Source organism: Arvicola amphibius, chromosome 6 (assembly GCF_903992535.2).
Source record: "Arvicola amphibius chromosome 6, mArvAmp1.2, whole genome shotgun sequence".
NCBI classification, from domain to species: domain Eukaryota; kingdom Metazoa; phylum Chordata; class Mammalia; order Rodentia; family Cricetidae; genus Arvicola; species Arvicola amphibius.
This window is the reverse complement of record NC_052052.2, coordinates 96,143,143-96,162,166: the sequence shown is the minus strand read 5'-3', so window position 1 is coordinate 96,162,166 and position 19,024 is coordinate 96,143,143. Positions and strand designations below refer to the sequence as shown.

The 19,024-nt window shown below is 35.3% G+C and overlaps 1 protein-coding gene across 1 annotated transcript in view; it reads left to right on the top strand.

Annotated features, from left to right (window-relative positions):
• The window catches only part of Malrd1 (MAM and LDL receptor class A domain containing 1), a 617,971-nt gene that overhangs the window by 395,754 nt on the left and 203,193 nt on the right, over window positions 1-19,024 (top strand). The window contains exon 28 of the mRNA XM_038334493.1: window positions 16,929-17,112. Coding sequence (XP_038190421.1) covers window positions 16,929-17,112 — 184 coding nt within the window. The remainder of the gene's footprint in view (window positions 1-16,928; window positions 17,113-19,024) is intronic.

Here is a 19,024-nt window from a genome sequence, read left to right as displayed (position 1 = left end):
TAAAATGTCCAGATGACAAATGTAGAGTGAGTCCTGTTATTACCTCTTTAAAGACAAGTTTACATTACCATTGGCTCAGCGGGAACTCAGCCAGGCCTTGCCAGTCAGTGGCCTATCATGGTTCTCCACTTCCACACAGTGGCAGCAGTGTGCATTCAAACAAATGTAGCTTCCATTTCTGCTCTACTATATGCTCCTGCTTGTTTGATATCAATTCCAAGTTTCTTATCTACTCCGAGCCTCAGTTTCTGTATTGGTAGTTACTAATAGATAATTTCAGAGCTATTATTAGCATTACCTATGCTGTATCAAAACTCCTTCTCTGATTGTGTTTATTCCTATATTAAAATCACATACACACACTAAAGCAAAACAAGTTTCAAGAATATCATAGCTTATTGAGATGTATTGGATGTCTGCATTATGCATTTTTGATAGCATGTTAAAAAGAGGTAAGACATAGAATGTGTCATGGAGAAACTCAATCTAGGAAGACACTTGTGAGTGCTACCTAGACCTATATATCCAAAAATAACCAGGCAAAATATAAAATTGACTTCAGTTATATCCTGAACTATAGACATTGGAGCTAGTAAATACTTGACCCTTCCTCCTCTACTGTCTAGAAATTTTGACCCAGAATCAACAGTTCCCAGCCAATATCCCCACATTGCTGAGAGAATAAAGAACAATCTGGCCCATGACCATTGTACTTTGCCATCATTTATTTTTGGTGTCGGAATGGCACTGAAGATGCCATACTGCAATTAGGACATACGTGCACGGTATGTGGCACTTCTACTTGGTGACTTGTGTGGAGTTGGGTTCACGAAGCTGGGTCCTTCTTAATAAAGATTACACTCATGCTTTTCTGACTTCCTGCTTTGTCTTGTCTCCCTTTGAATTCTGAGCAGCTGCCTAGGCAAACATTCTTTCATGTGAAATCATTCTGAGTCTGATTTCTATCACTACAAAACACTAAACACTGACGAAAACTGTCACTTTATGTCTCAAATTACTATTTTTTCTGTCTCAGGGTGACTCACAAATCTTCCATGTTCTTCTCATCTCTGTCTCATCCCCATCTTCATCACTATCATCAAAAGTTTCACAGAAACTCAAATCCTATTACCTGGTTTTTAATCTCTTTTTATTTATTTTATTAAGCTACACAGTTTTCTCTGCTCCCCTCCCTTCCTCTCCCCTACCCTTTAGCCCTCTCCCATGATTCCCATGCTCCCAATTTACTCAGGAGATCTTGTCTTTTTCTACTTTCTAAGTAGATTAGATCCATGTGTGTTTCTCTTAGGGTCCTCATTGTTGTCTAGGTTCTCTGGGATTGTGAATTGTAGGCTGGTTTTCTTTGATTTATGTCTAAAAGCCACTTATGAGTGAATACATGTGATATTTGTCTTTCTGGGTTTGGGTTACCTCACTCAAAATAGTGTTTTCTAGATCCATCTATTTGCCTGCAAATTTCAAGATGTCATTATTTTTTCTGCTGTGTAGTACGTTTTTTTTTTTTTTTTTTTTTTTTTTTTTTTTTTTTTTTTTTTTTTTTTTTTTTTGTAAATCTACCACATTTTCCTTATTCATTCTTCAGTTGAGGGACATTTAGGTTGTTTCCAGATTCTGGCTATGACAAACAATGCTGCTATGAACATAGTTGAGCACATATCCTTGTGGTACAATTGAGTATCCTTTGGGTATATAGCCAAAGTATTGCTGAGTCTTGAGGTAGGTTGTTTTCTAATTTTCTGAGAAATTGCCATAGTGATAACCAAAGGGGCTGTACCAGCAATGCAGGAGTTTTCCCTTTACCCTAATGCTCTCCAACATAAGTAGTCATTAGTGGTGTTTTTGATATTGGCCATTTTTACAGGTGTAAGATGGAATCTCAGAGTTGTTTTGATTTGCATTTCTCCGATGACTAAAGATGTTGAACATTTCCTTAATTGTCTCTCAGCCATTTTAGATTCCTGTGTTGAGAATTCTCTGTTTAGGTCTGTACTCCATTTTTTATTGGATTATTTGTTTCTATGATGACTTAATTTCTCTAGTTCTTTGCATATTTTGCAGATCAGACCTCTGTCCCATGGGTTTGTAAAGATCATTTCTCATTCTGTAGGCTGCCATTTTGTCTCTTTGACCATGTCATTTGCTTTACAGAAGCCTTTCTGTTTCAGGGAGTCCCATTTATTAATTGTTTCTCTCAGTGTCTTTGCTACTGTTATTATATTTAGGAAGTGATCTGCTGTGCCAGTGAATTCAAGTGTACTTCCCACTTTCTCTTCTATGAGGTTCAGTGTGGTTGGCTTTATATTGAGATCTTTGATCCATGTGTACTTGAGTTTTGTGCATAGGGATAGATATGGATCTATTTTCATTCTTCTATGTGTTGATATCTTGTTATGCTAGCATCATTTGTTAAATATGCTTTATTTTTTCCACTTTATATATTTTTCTTCTTTGTCAAAAATTAGGTGTTTGTAAGTGTCTGGATTAATATCTGAGTCCTCGATTCAGTTCTGTTGGTCCTCCAGTCTGTTTTTTATGATAATACCAGGCTGTTTTCAGTACTGTAGCTCTGTAGTAGAGTTTGAAGTCAGGGGTTGTATTGCATCCAGAAATTCCTTTACTGTACAGGATTGTCTTGGCTATCCTGGTATTTTGGCTTTTTCCATATGAAGTTGAGTATTGTTCTTTTGTGGTATGTGAAGAATTTTTCTGGAATTTTGATGGGTATTGCATTGAATCTGTAGATTGCTTTTGGTAAGATTGCCATTTTTACTATCTTAATTCTACCTACCTAAGAGCATGGAAGGTCTTTCCATTTTTGGTGTTTTGGTGTCTTCTTCAATTTCTTTCTTCAAAGATTTAAAGTTTTTGTAATACAAATTTTCCGCTTGTTTGGTTAGAGTTATTTCGAGATATTTTATGCTACTTGTGGCTATTGTGAAGGGTGATGTTTCTCTGATTTCTTTCTCAACCTATTTATCATCTGTGTAAAGGAAGACTACTGATTTCTTTTAGTTAATCTTGTATCCTGTTATATTACTGATACCTGTTTTCATTACCACAACTGTTTTAGATAGTATTCCAAAATAATAAAACATTTAAAAACTCCACAATCTTTGATAATGTGGTTCTCTTTGCTAGAAATAAACTTTGGAATAACCCTTTCTTTCCTTGAAGTTAACTATGTCTTTTTCTGTGTATATATAAAGAAATATTAGTTTTAATTTCATTTTCTTTTATAATATTATATCAACAAGTAGAGGGGTACTTACCACAAATCAAATGTTCAATCAATGAGTTTTAAAGTATAAAATGAATACATTTATCATGTTAAAGTTCTAAGATTTAGTTAATAAACATTTATCAAATATCATTTTCATTCTGTATTAATTAATGTGTAAATTTATCCATTTTATTATTTTCTTCTTTGTTTACTCTGTTTCATTATTAGTTAAAAGTAAAATAGTAGACATTTTAATGTGTCTATTGCCAGGAAAATACAAAACAACACCTACTTTTAAGTGCCCAGTAAATTATTAAAGCAAGAAAACACTTCTTCATGCCAAACATATACTGTTCTTAATAGACAAACAGCTTTGTACATTTTATTCTGTTAAATAGTATTGGTTTACAGCCACTTTACCTTGAGATTTTACTTTTATACTTGGTGAAAGAATTTTATTCTGAAATAGCAACAGTGTATACAGTTGATACTTTGTGAAGAGAAATTTAGATAAGAGTCACACTGATGCCCTCGGTTTCCTTCCTTGTTGCCTTATGTGCATGCATTTGTAGGTTATTTCTCATTACTCCTCCTCTTCTCCTAGAGGATGAGTGAGCCGATTTATGTGCCCTAATTTCATCATAAAGCACTGTCCTTCATTTGCATTGACTGGTTATCAGCATTCATAAGTGACAATGTGCCAAGGGACAATCACCATCATTCATAACTGACATCTTCTGACATCTTGCTTTTGACATTGCCGCCTTTTCTGATTATTCTTTCTGTCTTGTGCTTTCTAGGGACTTTTCATTCTCTTTTTTTGCCATTGTTTTTCTACATTCATTTATTTTTTTTTCTTTTTCTCCTTCAAAAACGATATGTAGTGTGAAAGACAAGGGAATCTGGTCATTGAGCACTCAGTAGGAAATTATCTTGAATATCATAGATGGGGATTTATTTGGGCTAGTGACCCTTTTCTACACAGAGGACAGCAAAGATCTTGCAAGAGTCATCTGTAGGGTACTCTACCAAAGTAGCAGTTCCATGGTATATTCCATATAACCATATATGCTCAATAAACTCCTGCATTACCTGAGACTTTGATCAATTACTGTATATTCTAGGAAAGTTACCTAACTGTTAAAGAAAAAACAATTCTTAGTGACCTTTCTGTAGCTAGTCTTTTCTGTCCCTCTAACTACTACTCAAACATCCACACAGAAACTTAATATTAATTATAAATGCTTGACCTATAACTTAGGCTCAATTCTAGCTTTCTCCTATAACTTAAATTAACCCATTTCTGTTAATCTATGTGCTGCCATGAGGCACACTTACCTCATGTACAAATTTCCCATCCTGCTTGCTCTGCATCTCACAGTATCTCCTCTTGACTCACTTTACTCTGTCCTCTTCTTCCCAGTATCTCAGCACTGCAGCTGGCAAGAGACTATGTAACCAGAAAGCCACACTCAACTCAGGTTTTTTTATGTGTTTGGAACAGATTTTTAAAAGCTTTATCGGATTTTACCTGGACCTATGTTGCCTGATGGTGGTTGCCATTTGTATGCAGAGTTCTTCTGTGTCCCAGCAGCCACTCCCCAAATAACCACACAGAGATTTATTATTAAGTTTAAAGGCTTGGCTGGCAATTTAGGTTTGTTTTCAGCTAGCTCTTATAACTCAAATTATCCCTTTCTAATAAACTATGTGCTGCCACAGGGCAGATTTTCTTCCTGTACACGCTTCCCATGTACGTCACGTATACTCTTCACTCTGCAGCTCATGGTGTCTCCATCAACTTCACCCTTTTTCTCCCCAGCAGTTTCCCTGTCCTGACAATCCTGCCTAGCCATCTGCCAATCAGCTTTTATTAGTGATGAGAGCAACATATCTTTGCAGTGTATGAAATGATTATTCAACAGCACTTTTCAACTTTAATTTAACATTCACTCACCTATGCAATTTCTATTCATTAAAATTTATAAGTATAAGAATATTAAATGATGTGAATCATTATATATATGTGTGCGTGTGTGTGTGTGTGCATCTGCTGATTGGCAGATGGCTAGGCAGGATTGTCAGGACAGGGAAACTGCTGGGGAGAAAAAGGGTGAAGTTGATGGAGACACCATGAGCTGCAGAGTGAAGAGTATACGTGACGTACATGCGTGTGCGTGTGTGTGTGTGTGTGCTAGTGCAGACCTATGTATGCCCTGTGCTTGCTGCTTCAGTCCCTGTCAGCTCTTATGCACCTTGCTTAGTTGATTCAGAGGGCTTTGTTCTCCTGGTGTCCTCCATTCCCTCTGGCTCTTATGATCTTTTCACCTGCTCCCTGTGGGATTCCCCGAGATCTGAGGGGACAGATTTAATAAATACTTCCTTTTATGCTCTCTCTGCTGTAATGACTGGCTGTGGGTCTCTGAATATGTTCCCATCTGGAGGAAGCCTCTCTAATGATGACTGGATAACACACTGAACTATGAATATAGAGGAATATGGTTAGGAGTGATTTCATTGTTACTTTTTGTCAACCAGCAGTGTTTGGTTTTACTCTAGGTCTCTAGGCTACCCAGTCTCTGGTTTTTAGTTATTTAAGTAGAGCCAGGTTCTTGTATTTGTAGACCATAAACTGCCCTGGAGAAATCAACCAGTGTAATTTTGTAAAGTGCATCATTAAGGAAGTTTTAAATATTAATGCAAATGGGTGCTACATGAGTGTGACATAATAAAGTTTGAACATTCCAAAAAATTTTATCAAGGGAATGAATAAGAAAAAGGGAAAAGGTCAGTCATGAATACAGATTTCTAGTCATGGCATTCTTATTATCCTTCTCCTTTGACCTTAAACTAACCCTAAGACTCATCAAATGTTTTAAAAAGAAATAATTTATATTTCTTATAAATAGTCTGGAAGTCACATTATAGTCTACACGTTCATTTTAAAATGTAATTATTGTTCTTTCCAGACACACATGCATATCGGATATATTCACTATACATACCATTATTTATTGGACACCTACTATGTAAAAGTCACTATGCTTAGTACTATGTATCCAGTTATTCCCATCATTTCATGTTTATCTAATGATAGAAACAGATATCTGTTAATTATTCATGGCAGGGAGGATTGCATTTTTCACACTATAAAAACGTAAGTATAGTATTGTGTATTCTTGAATTATGTATTAGGTAATTATGTCCTTGTTGAGGACACCGGTGAAGGCTGCCAAGAGGAAGTGTTAATTAAGCTGACACATGAGTAGGAGTAACTAGGTTCAGTTTGGTAAATCCCAAGAACATTTTGGGTAGATGTCCAAAACCAGCGATGGGACATTAAAAGAATGATGAAGGATGGCTTCAAGAGGAACACGAAGAATGAAAAGAAGCTAGGGAGAATGAGGCTGGGAAGCAGCCTCTGTACCTTTTAAGTTGTAAATGCTTTTGTCGTGAACTTTATAGCTGAGTATTGCAACTGCATCACTCCCAACCATCTGTCCTCTTCTATTCCTTCTTATATTCCAACCAAATCTTCCAAATTCATGAACTCTTCATAGTTATTATTGTTACATCTATGTACATATACATATGTATGCACACATATACACACAACTTACTGAGTCAGTTTAGCATGGCAATTTTATACATATGTCTATGGATGGCCAATTTTATCAACCTAAATCAGATTTGGGGAGTCTGATGTCATGTGGCTTATTGTCAATATATTTAAAACTCAGAACAGTTTGGGGCAAAGTTTCTAGGAAACAATCATTCCTATTTCAGTTGAGCTGTAGAGCTTAATTTGTGACTACTTAGAAACTTCTTTGCAAAGTACATGTGACCTTGAAGGTGGGCTCTACATCAAAAAGGTCGAAACTATAGTGTAGTCTCTGATCAAAATACCATAGAGGTCGGCAGGACTTAAATACATGTGACATCTCCCCTAAGGATTGTTTTCATTAGCTGAGATCTAAAGATAATAATCTAAGGAAGGGGCATCTGGAGATTTTGGTGAGGTCTGCCTCTCTAGCAAAGGGAAGGTGAGGTCTGACTTCACAGAGAGCATAAAAGATATCAGGTCCTTAACAATGTGCAACCCCAGCCTTCTGGGTAGGAAATGGTGAATTCCTCCTCTGAGAGACCCCTGCATGTTTAACATTCCTGGTTTTCTAGTGTTATTTGGACACAAGGACCTTTGTGCCCCCAACCATCTTTAGCTCTTCATCTATGGATGAGGCCATGTGGAATTTTTTCTGCACGTGTTGGTTTGTAAACCGAGGCTGTCATTGTGGTGATCTTAATCAGGCAATCATAATAGTTAATATTTAATGGGTACGTTTACCCTGTCATGTTCTAGAAACAAGACCAACCCAGACAACATTCTGAGCCTCAGGCTCTAACAGTCTTTTCACCTTTTCAGTATTTTTTCCTGATCCTTCGGTTTAGGGACTGCCTTATATATGTATCAGTTGGGGTTGGAAGCTCCACCATTTCTTATTCTCTACATTTGGAGCAGCTGTGGCTTTTTGTAGTCGTTTCTATCTGTTGCTAGTTGCTATAAGTACTTAGACTACACTAGGAGATTTCATTGATTTAGGTTAGTGGCAATAGCAATTTCTTTTAGCCATAGTTAGTTTGTTAGGTTCATACTACCAGGTATAAATTCCCTCTTATCAAGAATACCTTAAGTTCAGTTATATAAGGTATAATAAATGGAAGAAATACTTTAAAACTCCTATGAAACCAGTATTACTCTAAACCACATACCCTGTAAAGTCATGACGACAAAGTTGCAAACTGAATAGGAACATACATCGAAAAGATAGCCATTATAAGCCAATTGGCTTTACATAAGTCAGTAAAATCTAATAAATCATATAAATGCATTTAAAAAACAGATAGTACCTGCTCATCTCAATAGATTCAGAAGAGATCTTTCACAAATCCTAGCATACCTTCATGATAAAAGTCCTAAAGAGAGCGGGATTTGAGATAGCATACCTTGACACAGTAAAGCCTGCATGTAAAAAAAATCAAATCCAATGTCATCCTAAATGGAGAAAAGCCCAAAGCATTCCCACTAAAGTCAAGGACAATATAGGACTATCTACTTTAAACACTCCCATTTAATATAGTATTTGAAGTACTAGCAAAAACAATGAGACACAAGAAGGAAATCAAAGGAGGAATGGGAGGAAGAGGAGAAAGAGGAAGAGGATGGTGTTCCAGAATCTAGCATCTCTGGTTGAGGAGTATCTTGAGGGCACCTTGAGTGAATGATTAAAGGGCCACAGATACCAGGTACTGGGCTGTTTAATGTGAAAATTCAACATATGATGATTCATTTTTACCTTTGCAGAAGAATATAACTTAATCTTCTTCAACTATATTTGCAGATCAAAAGACATCTAGCATATTTGTATTATTGATTCTGATCATTAAAATTGAATATAAAGATGAAAAAGAAATTAACACCCATCTGGCGAATGAAAACACAAATGAATGTCATGTGTGAGGCCATTGAGACGATTCTGGGTCATGTTAAGGATGTTTTTCTTAATGCCAAAGGAAGGCCCTTTGAGGGATATTTTCAGTCATAAATGTAAATGCATATGCTTACCCATGTGTGGGGATATGTAAATGATATTTATCCTTGTGTGAATAGGAGAAAATAAAGATGTATTATATATCATGTAAGGTTGTGATGCTATATTTAGAAATCCTCAGTATCACAGAAAGTTGGATTAAAATAACTATGATCTGAAGAAATGATTTGTATAACTCCAGCTTCATTAATTTTTATATTTTTATTATACTCCCCATTTCACTTGAGAGTCTTATTTTGGTTACAGGAATCTGTGAAGAATATTTTCACAAAATAAATTTTGGGGTTATAGAATTGCCCTTCCAGCAATAAAGTGAATATATTCTACCTAAAATAACATAACAAACATTAAATGAATATTTCATAAAGTGTCTGTGGCCACACATCCAAACAAAGGATGCTTTGCTTTGCCTCCCACGTCTTAAAAGAAACAGGAGCCACTAACTCCAGAATTCCCTTCAGATGTTTCCTAGTAGTTTGCAAGAAGTTTCTGTGCAGATTATCTCATGTTTTACGTGTGCTAACTGCTCTTGATTTCCATCTTATTTTTAATGAAAATGTCATTAACATATACATAAACATTAAACATATTTATGTATAGTTTTAAAAATTGTGTGACTTCTAAATTTCAGTACTTGTCAGTTTGCTTCAGTTGATTGATTTGTTTAAGATTTATTTGTTTCAGTTATGTGTATGGGAGTATTATGAATGTATGTATGTATGTGCACCACACACATGCAGGTACCCATGGAAGCAAGAACGCATCAGAGTCCCTGAAACTGGAGTTGCAGGTGCTTGTGAGCTCCTCATGTGGCTGCTGGGAACCAGACTGGGTCCTCTGCAAGAGCAGTAATCGCTCTTTCTCACTGAGCCATCTTTCCAGCCCAGTTCTCATCTTAAATGTTTGGAAGATCATTTTCTGTTTAATAAATACAAATCATTATTTTGTATTTTCAAACAATATTTTATTATAACTGTAGAGGACTTTTTTTACCAATAAAATCATCTATATGAGCTGAATCATATTGTGTTTTAGTCTTTCTCTGAGGAACAAGTATCAGTTTTGGTTTCTATGAAATGATTCAGTTGCATATTTATGAAGTGAATTTTATTTTGCTGTCATTTAGATTCAACATAATTCCTACATAGTGTCCAATCTCTTGGGGTATTACAGATATCATTATCCTTTTGTCATCATTACTCTTGTTTAAAAATATTTAAAATTTTCCCAGTTGATGAATTTTAAAAAAGGTTAAGTCAAAAAGAATTTATGAGCACACTAGATACACAAAATACATTTTATTTAATTGTAATATTTGGAGGCTGTTCCCTCTGCGTTTATTATGTTAATTTGAGTTAAGGGCAGTAATAGCTTTCCCAGCTTTACAAATTTGATTTCATATATCATAAATACTAATAAGATTACTATAAATATATTGTTAATAAATATCATATAATATATGTAAATAAGAAATATATTAAAACTTATTGAGTGTTTTTTATCTTACACAGATTGATATAATTTCAGCAAAATAGTAGAGGGATCATCTATATATTTCATGGTCACTTAATATTATCATCTAAAATCCAACTGCTTATATTTACCATTATAAAAATTAAAAATTTTATCTAAAGTTTATACATAAGATACAGTATCTCAGTTTTAAACCCAATGTGTAAAACTATTATAGCACTTCTGTCCTCTTATACTCCTTCTGAGACTTTTCTTGTTTGATATAATTTTTGCAGTTTTGAGAAATACTAGCCAATTACTTTGTATAATGTCAGAAACACAGGAGCTTCTCAGCAACCCATAGTCGAAGGGTGAGAATTTAAATTCCATATCTTCATCAGCAAAATATCTCTGTTAATTTTTCAAAACTATTTGACATAGGAGATTTGTCTCTTTCCCCCACTCATTTATTCAGTGTATGGTTTATTTATATCTGTGGGGCTTCTTTATATTTGTTGTTACCATACATTACAAAGCAATCGTATATGAGTTTTTTTCATTTTTTCACACTCTGCGGGCTTTAACTCTTCTGCTTTGCTTTTCTAACCCTGTGACACATCCCCCATGCATTTGGATCTTTATTTTGTGACTTTCTCACTTTCTGAAAAATGTAAGACACATCAAGTTCAGGTACACACTTGGTCCAGGTCTAGTCTCTGCTGTCCCACTAAGATACAGTACCCTTTCCTTAGAAGATAAAATTTATAATAAAGATCTCAGCACCAAGTATGCTCCTTGATGGTCTGATCTTCTTATTCTTGTAGCTCAGGTGGTACTGATATAAGATATACATGGATGTATATAAGTAATCTGCATACAGTTCTATGTACATATATAATTGTAAATACTTCTGTGTCATTATCTCTTTAGACTGATAGAAACATAAGTTTATAGTATCTCTAAATGTGAGCCATTATTACACAAATCATTCAGATCTTCTCCAATATCTTTTTTGTAAACTTTTATTCAAATAGCAAGAAATTTACCATATTTTTTACCTATGCTTTCAAAATTTTAGTATAAAATCTCTGCTTCTTTATGAACTTTATTAACTATAATACATTGCTGATGTGCAATTATTTTCCTTTTTCTTACAAATATATTTATTTACAAATTTATTATGTCTTTGAGTTTGCTATACACATCATTCATGCATTTAGCTGGTTTGTCAGATGGTAAATCATTTGGACTATTCAACTTCCTGAGTAATACATTGGGGTCATTTTAATACTGCAGTATTGCATGGGTTTTGATTGATGCTCAATGTCTTATGTTTACCATTGTACTTAGTATTACATAGAAATTTAGAATTGTATAGGAATGTATTTATAGGAAAGTTTTCCTGTTGTAAAAAGTACCACTATAAATCACCTGTACAGTTACCTTCTGATATTTCCAAACCTCTGGTTATCAGAAAGGCTTTGCTACCAGTGCAGTTTTGAATCCTCTAATGTTTTGGCAGCTGCATTTGAGAGTGTTTACAAGGTAGAACAATGGTTCTTCCAATACTGTAAATGTTATATGGCTAAGGGAAACAGGCCATGGATGTAGTATGGGTTTAAAATAAGATTCTGTGTTAAATTCCCACCACCAAAATATGCTCTAACTATTTGCAATGAATGTGTGAGTGATTGTCCTCAATGTTCTGTGACACAGAGAAATGACAGGTGGGTCAGAAAACACAAGACCACACTCTGTGACAAATTCTCTCAGTTTACCTTCATTTAATGCAGCCTTGAGGGGACCTAATACAGTCCTAGTGTAGATAGAAATGTAGGGTCTCTGCTCAGGTGGAGGGATACCAAATGGTTTTTCAGAAGTGTTTGGTTGTGATAGTGTGGTTAATGATCAAGTGCTACCTTTCTTGCAAAACTTGCCCCTTTCCAGTGTTTTGACTACAAAAACCAATCAGGGCTCTTGGATTATTCCAACAATTTATTTTTCATATCTAACTGTATAGATGATGACAAATTGACACATTGTCATCCTATGACTTCATGACTTCTTATTGCCTGACATCCTTAGGTATTCTGCAGTTTATAGCCAAGTAATTTAATTTTTCTTAGGAGGAAATAAAGACATTGCTAAAATAGTTGATGAAAAAGTATGGTATCTCAATAGGTACAACATAGATAGATAATTAAACAAGAGATTTAGGGTCTGTGAAAACCTTTCAATTATCATAAATATATCAGTGAATAAAAAGAGGTATTTCTCAAATGGTTTAGGATAAACTTTTCATTTTTGATGAAACTTTGTATATTTATATCAAATGTATCAGACTAGATCGCTGAGTTAATTTCTCTGTTAACACAACTTTAAAATGGGAAGTGGCTTTATCTTCTTAGTGTTTCCCATTGCCTTTCTTTATCAGACATAAAAAATATAGATTTATATGAGCCATGGAGGCAAATACCTTATGCAGTCTCCTGTGCACATGACAATACAATGTATTCTTAGCTTAAGAAATTGTTAAAATATAGGGAGTAATGTTTCTTCCACTTTTGAAATTTAACACACACGCACACGCACACACACACACGCACGCACACATATATATGTTATTTTTCTTTAATTATTTTTAGGAATCTTGAATTAAAATCTATGTGTATACAAATATTATCCCCATTGCCAGTTAGTGGAATAATTATGGGATGGATATGAGTGGCATTAATCATACACCCTTAGAAAGAGTTGAACTCAGGACATTAATAAACGATTTGAGAAGCAAAGAACTTGGAGTTGATCACAAACCCACCTTGTAAAATTGTGTGCGTGAGAGAGGGAGTCAGTATAGCAATTTGTTTTTGTGAACTCTATATTAGACTACTTAACTTCCACGGGGTAGGCTCCATCTTCTCCCCATTTTATTCAAGACTGTAGTATTGAAATCGTCACTGTGTAAGCATTGTATGTTTTCTGAATAAACAAATGAGTACATAGGCATGTAAGTAGAAATATGCATTAAGGAAAAGAAATTGGCAATTATAGGAATAAGAATTGATGCTACATTCCAAATATATATATATATATATACATATATAATATATATGTATATGTATATGTGTATATGTATGTATGTATGCATGTATGTATGTATTAGAGTATATAAAGTGTTAGAATATATTAAAGTGATAGCCTATGACACCCAATTATGGAAGATTCACAACATAATTAACTCTCATTTTCTATTTTTGTTCATGTAAAAATCAAAGTGCCTTGTTCAAGTCTCTTAGCCTTTTTTATTTTTAATAGAAGACTAGTTATAAGATTTAAGAAATGATTCATATTTTATTTATTAAGGGGATCACGTGACTTTCTTTGATGTTATTTTTTGAAAACCCTTTTCAAGATTAGCACATCTCAAGAGTATTGTATGAGGTACAGAAGTGGATGCCTGGGAAAATGTTACAATTTATAAATTAAGACAGGCTTTCATCAATACCCTTGTCTCTGATATTTTTAAGTGTCAGAAAGATCCTCGCAGTTTCATCTTTAATTTAATTTATCATTCCTTTGATTCTCAATCACTAAAACATCACTGAGAGTCAAATACTAACCTTGAAAAGATCTTCTTTAGTTATTAGAAAGATGGAATTCCTAACCCCATTCCCTTTAATGCAGGTATCTCACAAGTCACTGGGGATAATCATATATGAGGAAATAGGAGAAAAAGCTTTATCTATAAATTGCTATTTATTTTGCAAAATTAATTTTACATCAATGATACATAGTTACACCTTCTGTTTCTTTCCTCTAATCCATAAAAATAACAATTTGATCAAGTATTTATATATCCACAGAATGAAGCATTGGATGTATGCATTAACTCTCCAAAGCAAGAAATTATAAATATATAACTCCTTTATATCCTTCTTCAGACATTTCTCTTTGTAAATTTCCTTATATCTTTTAAATACAAATAAGTCATATATTTCCTATCTGTGCATTATAAATTCATGTGAACATGATGTCTGATTTTCTAGATGCTATTCTATTAAATGCTCAACTTTTTTGTTACTTGATTGCTGTTGTAGATTATTATTTTAAGATGTGTCACATTTATTTATGCTGTGGAATATTTGTTTAATGATGCAAATATGTGTTACATTCCTTTATGCTGCTTTTGTCTAACTCCGTGGAGCTGTTATTTTGTCTAAAATACATGATTGGCCTAATAAATGGTTGGATTGTCTATAGCAAGTCAGGAGAAATGATAGGCAGGTCTGGCAAGAAGAGAAAATAAATAGGAGGAGAAGTCTGTGGAAAAATGATCGAGGAGCAGTATAAAGAAGAGGACACCCAGGGTCAGTCACCCAGCTACACAGTAAGCCACCAAATAAGAAATAAACTAAGAAATAAAGATAAAATCCCAGAGTCAAAACATAGACAGGATAATTTAAGTTAAGAAAAGCTGGCTAGAAACAAGCCAAGCTATGGCCAGGCATTCATAAACAAGAACAAACCTTTGTGTGATTTATTTTGGGTGGTGGGCTCCCCAAAGATCTAAGAAAAACAATTACAAATTCCTACCCTCTGAGGCCACATTTTTATCGTGAACTCATCAGGGAAGAACAATGACTGAGCAGCAGGTAGTGCTGTGTGTTTGGATGCTAACCATAGGTGCAACCTGATGTCAACACTTTCTTCTCTGGGCAATATCCGTCACTGTGATCTATTAAATCATCCCGTCCCATTTCTCTGTTGTTGCTATGATAAGATAACCTGATAATAGCACCACAGAGAGAAAAGGTTTATTTTGCTTCACTTTCCAAGTGCACAGTTCATCCTACAGGCAAAATTGAGGGAACTGGAGCATGAACCAGCTCCTTACATTTACAATCCCAAGCAGAGTGTGCTGAACCCAGTCAGGGATCTCTCTTCAATTTTACTGTCTAGGATACAAACAAGGAACAGTGGGCAAGTTTTCCCATCTCAGAACAGTCAAGGTAAACTCCCCATAGGCATGCCTAGAACCTGATATCAAGTTCTCCAGAAAAGCTCGAAACAAAACACCACAAAGCAGCATGCAAAAGCAAAGTCTTCTGCGTCTCAACTGTTAGCTTCATGTAGGAGTTGGTTTTCCCCACGTTTTGATCATTAGGGTTATGGCGTATGTTAGATCAGGATACAATTCTAAAAGCATTCACATATTAGCATGTTATCTACTTGGACCTTCACTATTCTGAGGAAATATTTGCTTGTGTCTTTTTAAATTAACTCTTAGCTTGAAGAATTATATCCTGAACCCAGTATAGCTGGTTCACAGATATTTATCCTTTTGAAAAGTAAAAATACTTTGAGTGTGTACTAATAGGATATTTGAAATCTAACTGAGTTAGACAAGTATCACTTTCCTTCTTCAACTCGCTGCACAGATATAACCGATTTCCCATGAATCCTTTGGCCTCTTGCTTCCTTCTCCCTATCAGTGCACAAAGCTCTTTAGGAGAAATGTATAACCAGAATAATTAGTTACAATGTGTTAAAAGTAGAGAAGAGATGTCCAGAACTATAAACTCAGTAATCCCATAATTTCTTTCAATAAGAATCTGTTTTATATGTAAGGACAGGTGGATTTAACTAATGAGAACACTGTCATGATATTATCTCTGTAAATACTAAAGCATGTTCACTGCTATGCCCACCAGTATTGCTTTGGGAAATCATGTGGATAGGCCAGCATGTCTCTTGGGGTGAGATAAACAACAGCATTGGATGCTATCAGAGTTCAACTGTTTATATAAGTTTTCAGATTTGTATTGATTCCTTGGGAATTTTGCATCCTGATCCCACTCATCTCCCAATTTCTCCATATCCTCCCCTTTCTCTTGTACTGCTCCCCCCAGGAAAGATAAAAAGGAATAAAAATAAGATAAAATAAATAATCATTAAAAAGAAATGAAAAGCAATTTGCTCCTCTGTCTCTCTCTCCCCTCCATTGCTTCTGCATGCATCTTAGAGATGGTGGGAACTGCTGTGTATCATGCCCTATACTCTTCCATCCAAACAGCTTTACTTGCTAATGTTCACTCTGTCCAGAGCTGCTGGCAGGTTCAAGGCCTCTGACTTTGCTAGGTCCTCCCCGAAACTCTTCTCGAATATCCTGTTGTCCTGGTGGTCCTGCGACTAAGGTTCTGCAGGATTAGTCACTTCACACACCCCAGCAGGTCATATAGCTGGGATAGATTTGGGGGTGTGACTACTCCAAGTGCTGGATGTGTGCTAGGGTGGAAGTTCAGTTGATCAGTCCTGAGGACTTCAGCTGAGGGGCGGAGCCCGCTCTCCCAGGGTATCATGAGGGGTGGGGCAAGCTTTCCCAAGTATGGTAGACCTTCTCTCTTATTAGGGATGTAGTTAGCTTTCCCATGCTGTGGGACAACAAGTCCCTTATCTCAGAGCTGTGGAACTTTGGTCAGATTTCCTGGAGATGGGGGTGGGAGATGAGTGGCATTGGGATGCAAAAGTCCCATTTTCATTGGTTTAGAGCTCCAGTGCCATGCAATATTTCTTCTTATTCTTAAGGGCCTTAGCTTTTCCACTAATGTGAACTTCTTTAATTTCAGACAGATAAAGGCCTGTCAGAAGTATGGCAACAAAGCAAGCCAGACCCCGACAATCATTGGCAAAAGGCCACCATCCTGTTGGGGAAATTAAGGAATTTTGAGGTCATATTTCAAGGAATCAGAACAAAGGATCTTGGAGGAGGAGCTGCAATTGATGATATTGAATTCAAGAACTGCACAACTGGTGAGTCTCTGGGAGGCTTTCCCATCCAGAAACACACTCAGAGTGTGACTGTTTTCATCTTTTCTATATATGTATAAATTGTGTCATTCTGTCGCCTTTGTCTGTACACGCAGATCAATTGAAAAGTGCTGCTTAATAACTGTACACTTTAAAACATCTATTAAAAAGTCATGTCTGTCCACAATCATTTGTCATAAACTTTGTGTCTAAGTAAACAGAAACTTGCTGCACACTGATGTAGATGCCAGAATCCCCAAACCATCCTCCCAGTTCATGGGATGTTTGGAGACAGTACCTTTCTGCTGAGTCATAGTTTAAATGCTCCAGGTGGTGGTGGCTCACGTCTTTAATCCCAGCACTAGGGAGGCAGACACAGGCGGATCTTTGTGAGTTTGAGGCCAGCCTGGTCTACAAGAACTAGTTCCAGGACAGGCTCCAAAGCTACAGAGAAACCCTGTCTCAAAAAGCACCCCCACGAAAAAAAGTAGTTTAAAAGCTGTAGTACCTTCTCATTGATCAATTGCAACAGTAACTTCACTTTTGTACCATGCAGTTTTCCCTTTTAAATTTATTTTTAAAACAGTATAAAATATAAAATCTGATATACATATACATATACACATACACATACACATACATGTATATATATATATATATATATATATATATTAAAGTGACAAAAATAAGCCAGTTAAACAGATTAGAAACTGGCTGCCAATGCATGCATAAGAAATAAATTTAAGTTTACATCAAGCATAACCTTAGGTGCTATGCTTAGGAGTTTTTTAAATGCTGCTCCAAGATTAGACCTACATTCAGACAGAATTGTGACAGAATTCTGCAATCCTTCCTGACACATCTAAGTGTGAAGTCTGGCTACAGATTTTCTTTACAGAATTACCTAGTAAATGTCAAAAAATAATTATATATAAGTTTGTACAGTTTCAGTTTGCAAAATTCTTTAAGAGAAATTCTTTGGTTTGAGTTCCAAAACAGTCCTGTGTGATACATACTGCCAATGAAAGACACTTCTGTGGTTTTCTTTTCTTACCCACTTGGACACAAGCCTCTGGGAGAGAAGGACAGATCCTGTGTGTGAATTAATTTTCCTGTTGTTATCATATTAAAATATCATTTCAACAAGGGAGCTAAAACTGTGACTTTGTCATGAGTGATGTTATCTGCCCATGTTTTGAGCAGGGCTGCTTCAAAGTACTCTGGTTCATAGGAAACAAACCTTTTGAAACTTTGGCCCCTTCCCCATTATTTCTAGAAAAGGCAGTCACTCCTCAGTTGCCTGACATATGTACATGAAGAGAGGCTCCTCCACATGGTCCCTATTATTCCTACATGATAAGACTTGGAGATGTTTAGGGACTGATGTTCCAGTAAATAAAAGTACACTTATACAAAATAATGAAGATAATCTTAATTGTGCTTCCTTAAATAACTATTCTGTAAATTGCCTTATAATATCTTGAATAAGGATCAAATTCATTTTTTAAATAAGTCTGAAGAATGGTTCTATTAAGGAGTCTATTTTAGCTCACAACTTGAAGTTTATGACTTTTTAGACAAGTTAATATAGAAACAAACACACATAGCTAAAGATAACAAAATTATAGCCCCATTTTTATTAGTTTCTTTAAAAATCCAATACAAATCTCACAGAGTTAAATATCCATTTCATAATATGGGAAGAAGGAAGGGTATATACTGAAAAAGAAACAAATGGCCATAATTATAGTAAAAAAAAGTTCTTAATTTAGAGGGTATCTATTTCAATCAATTACAATTTAGGTACAGCTATTTCCTAATTGTAAACATTCACCTGATACAGAACTTGCTATTAATGTTAGGTAGCATTTGTGCCCAGTTCTGCAGCAAGAGTCCTTAGCACCCACTTGACCTC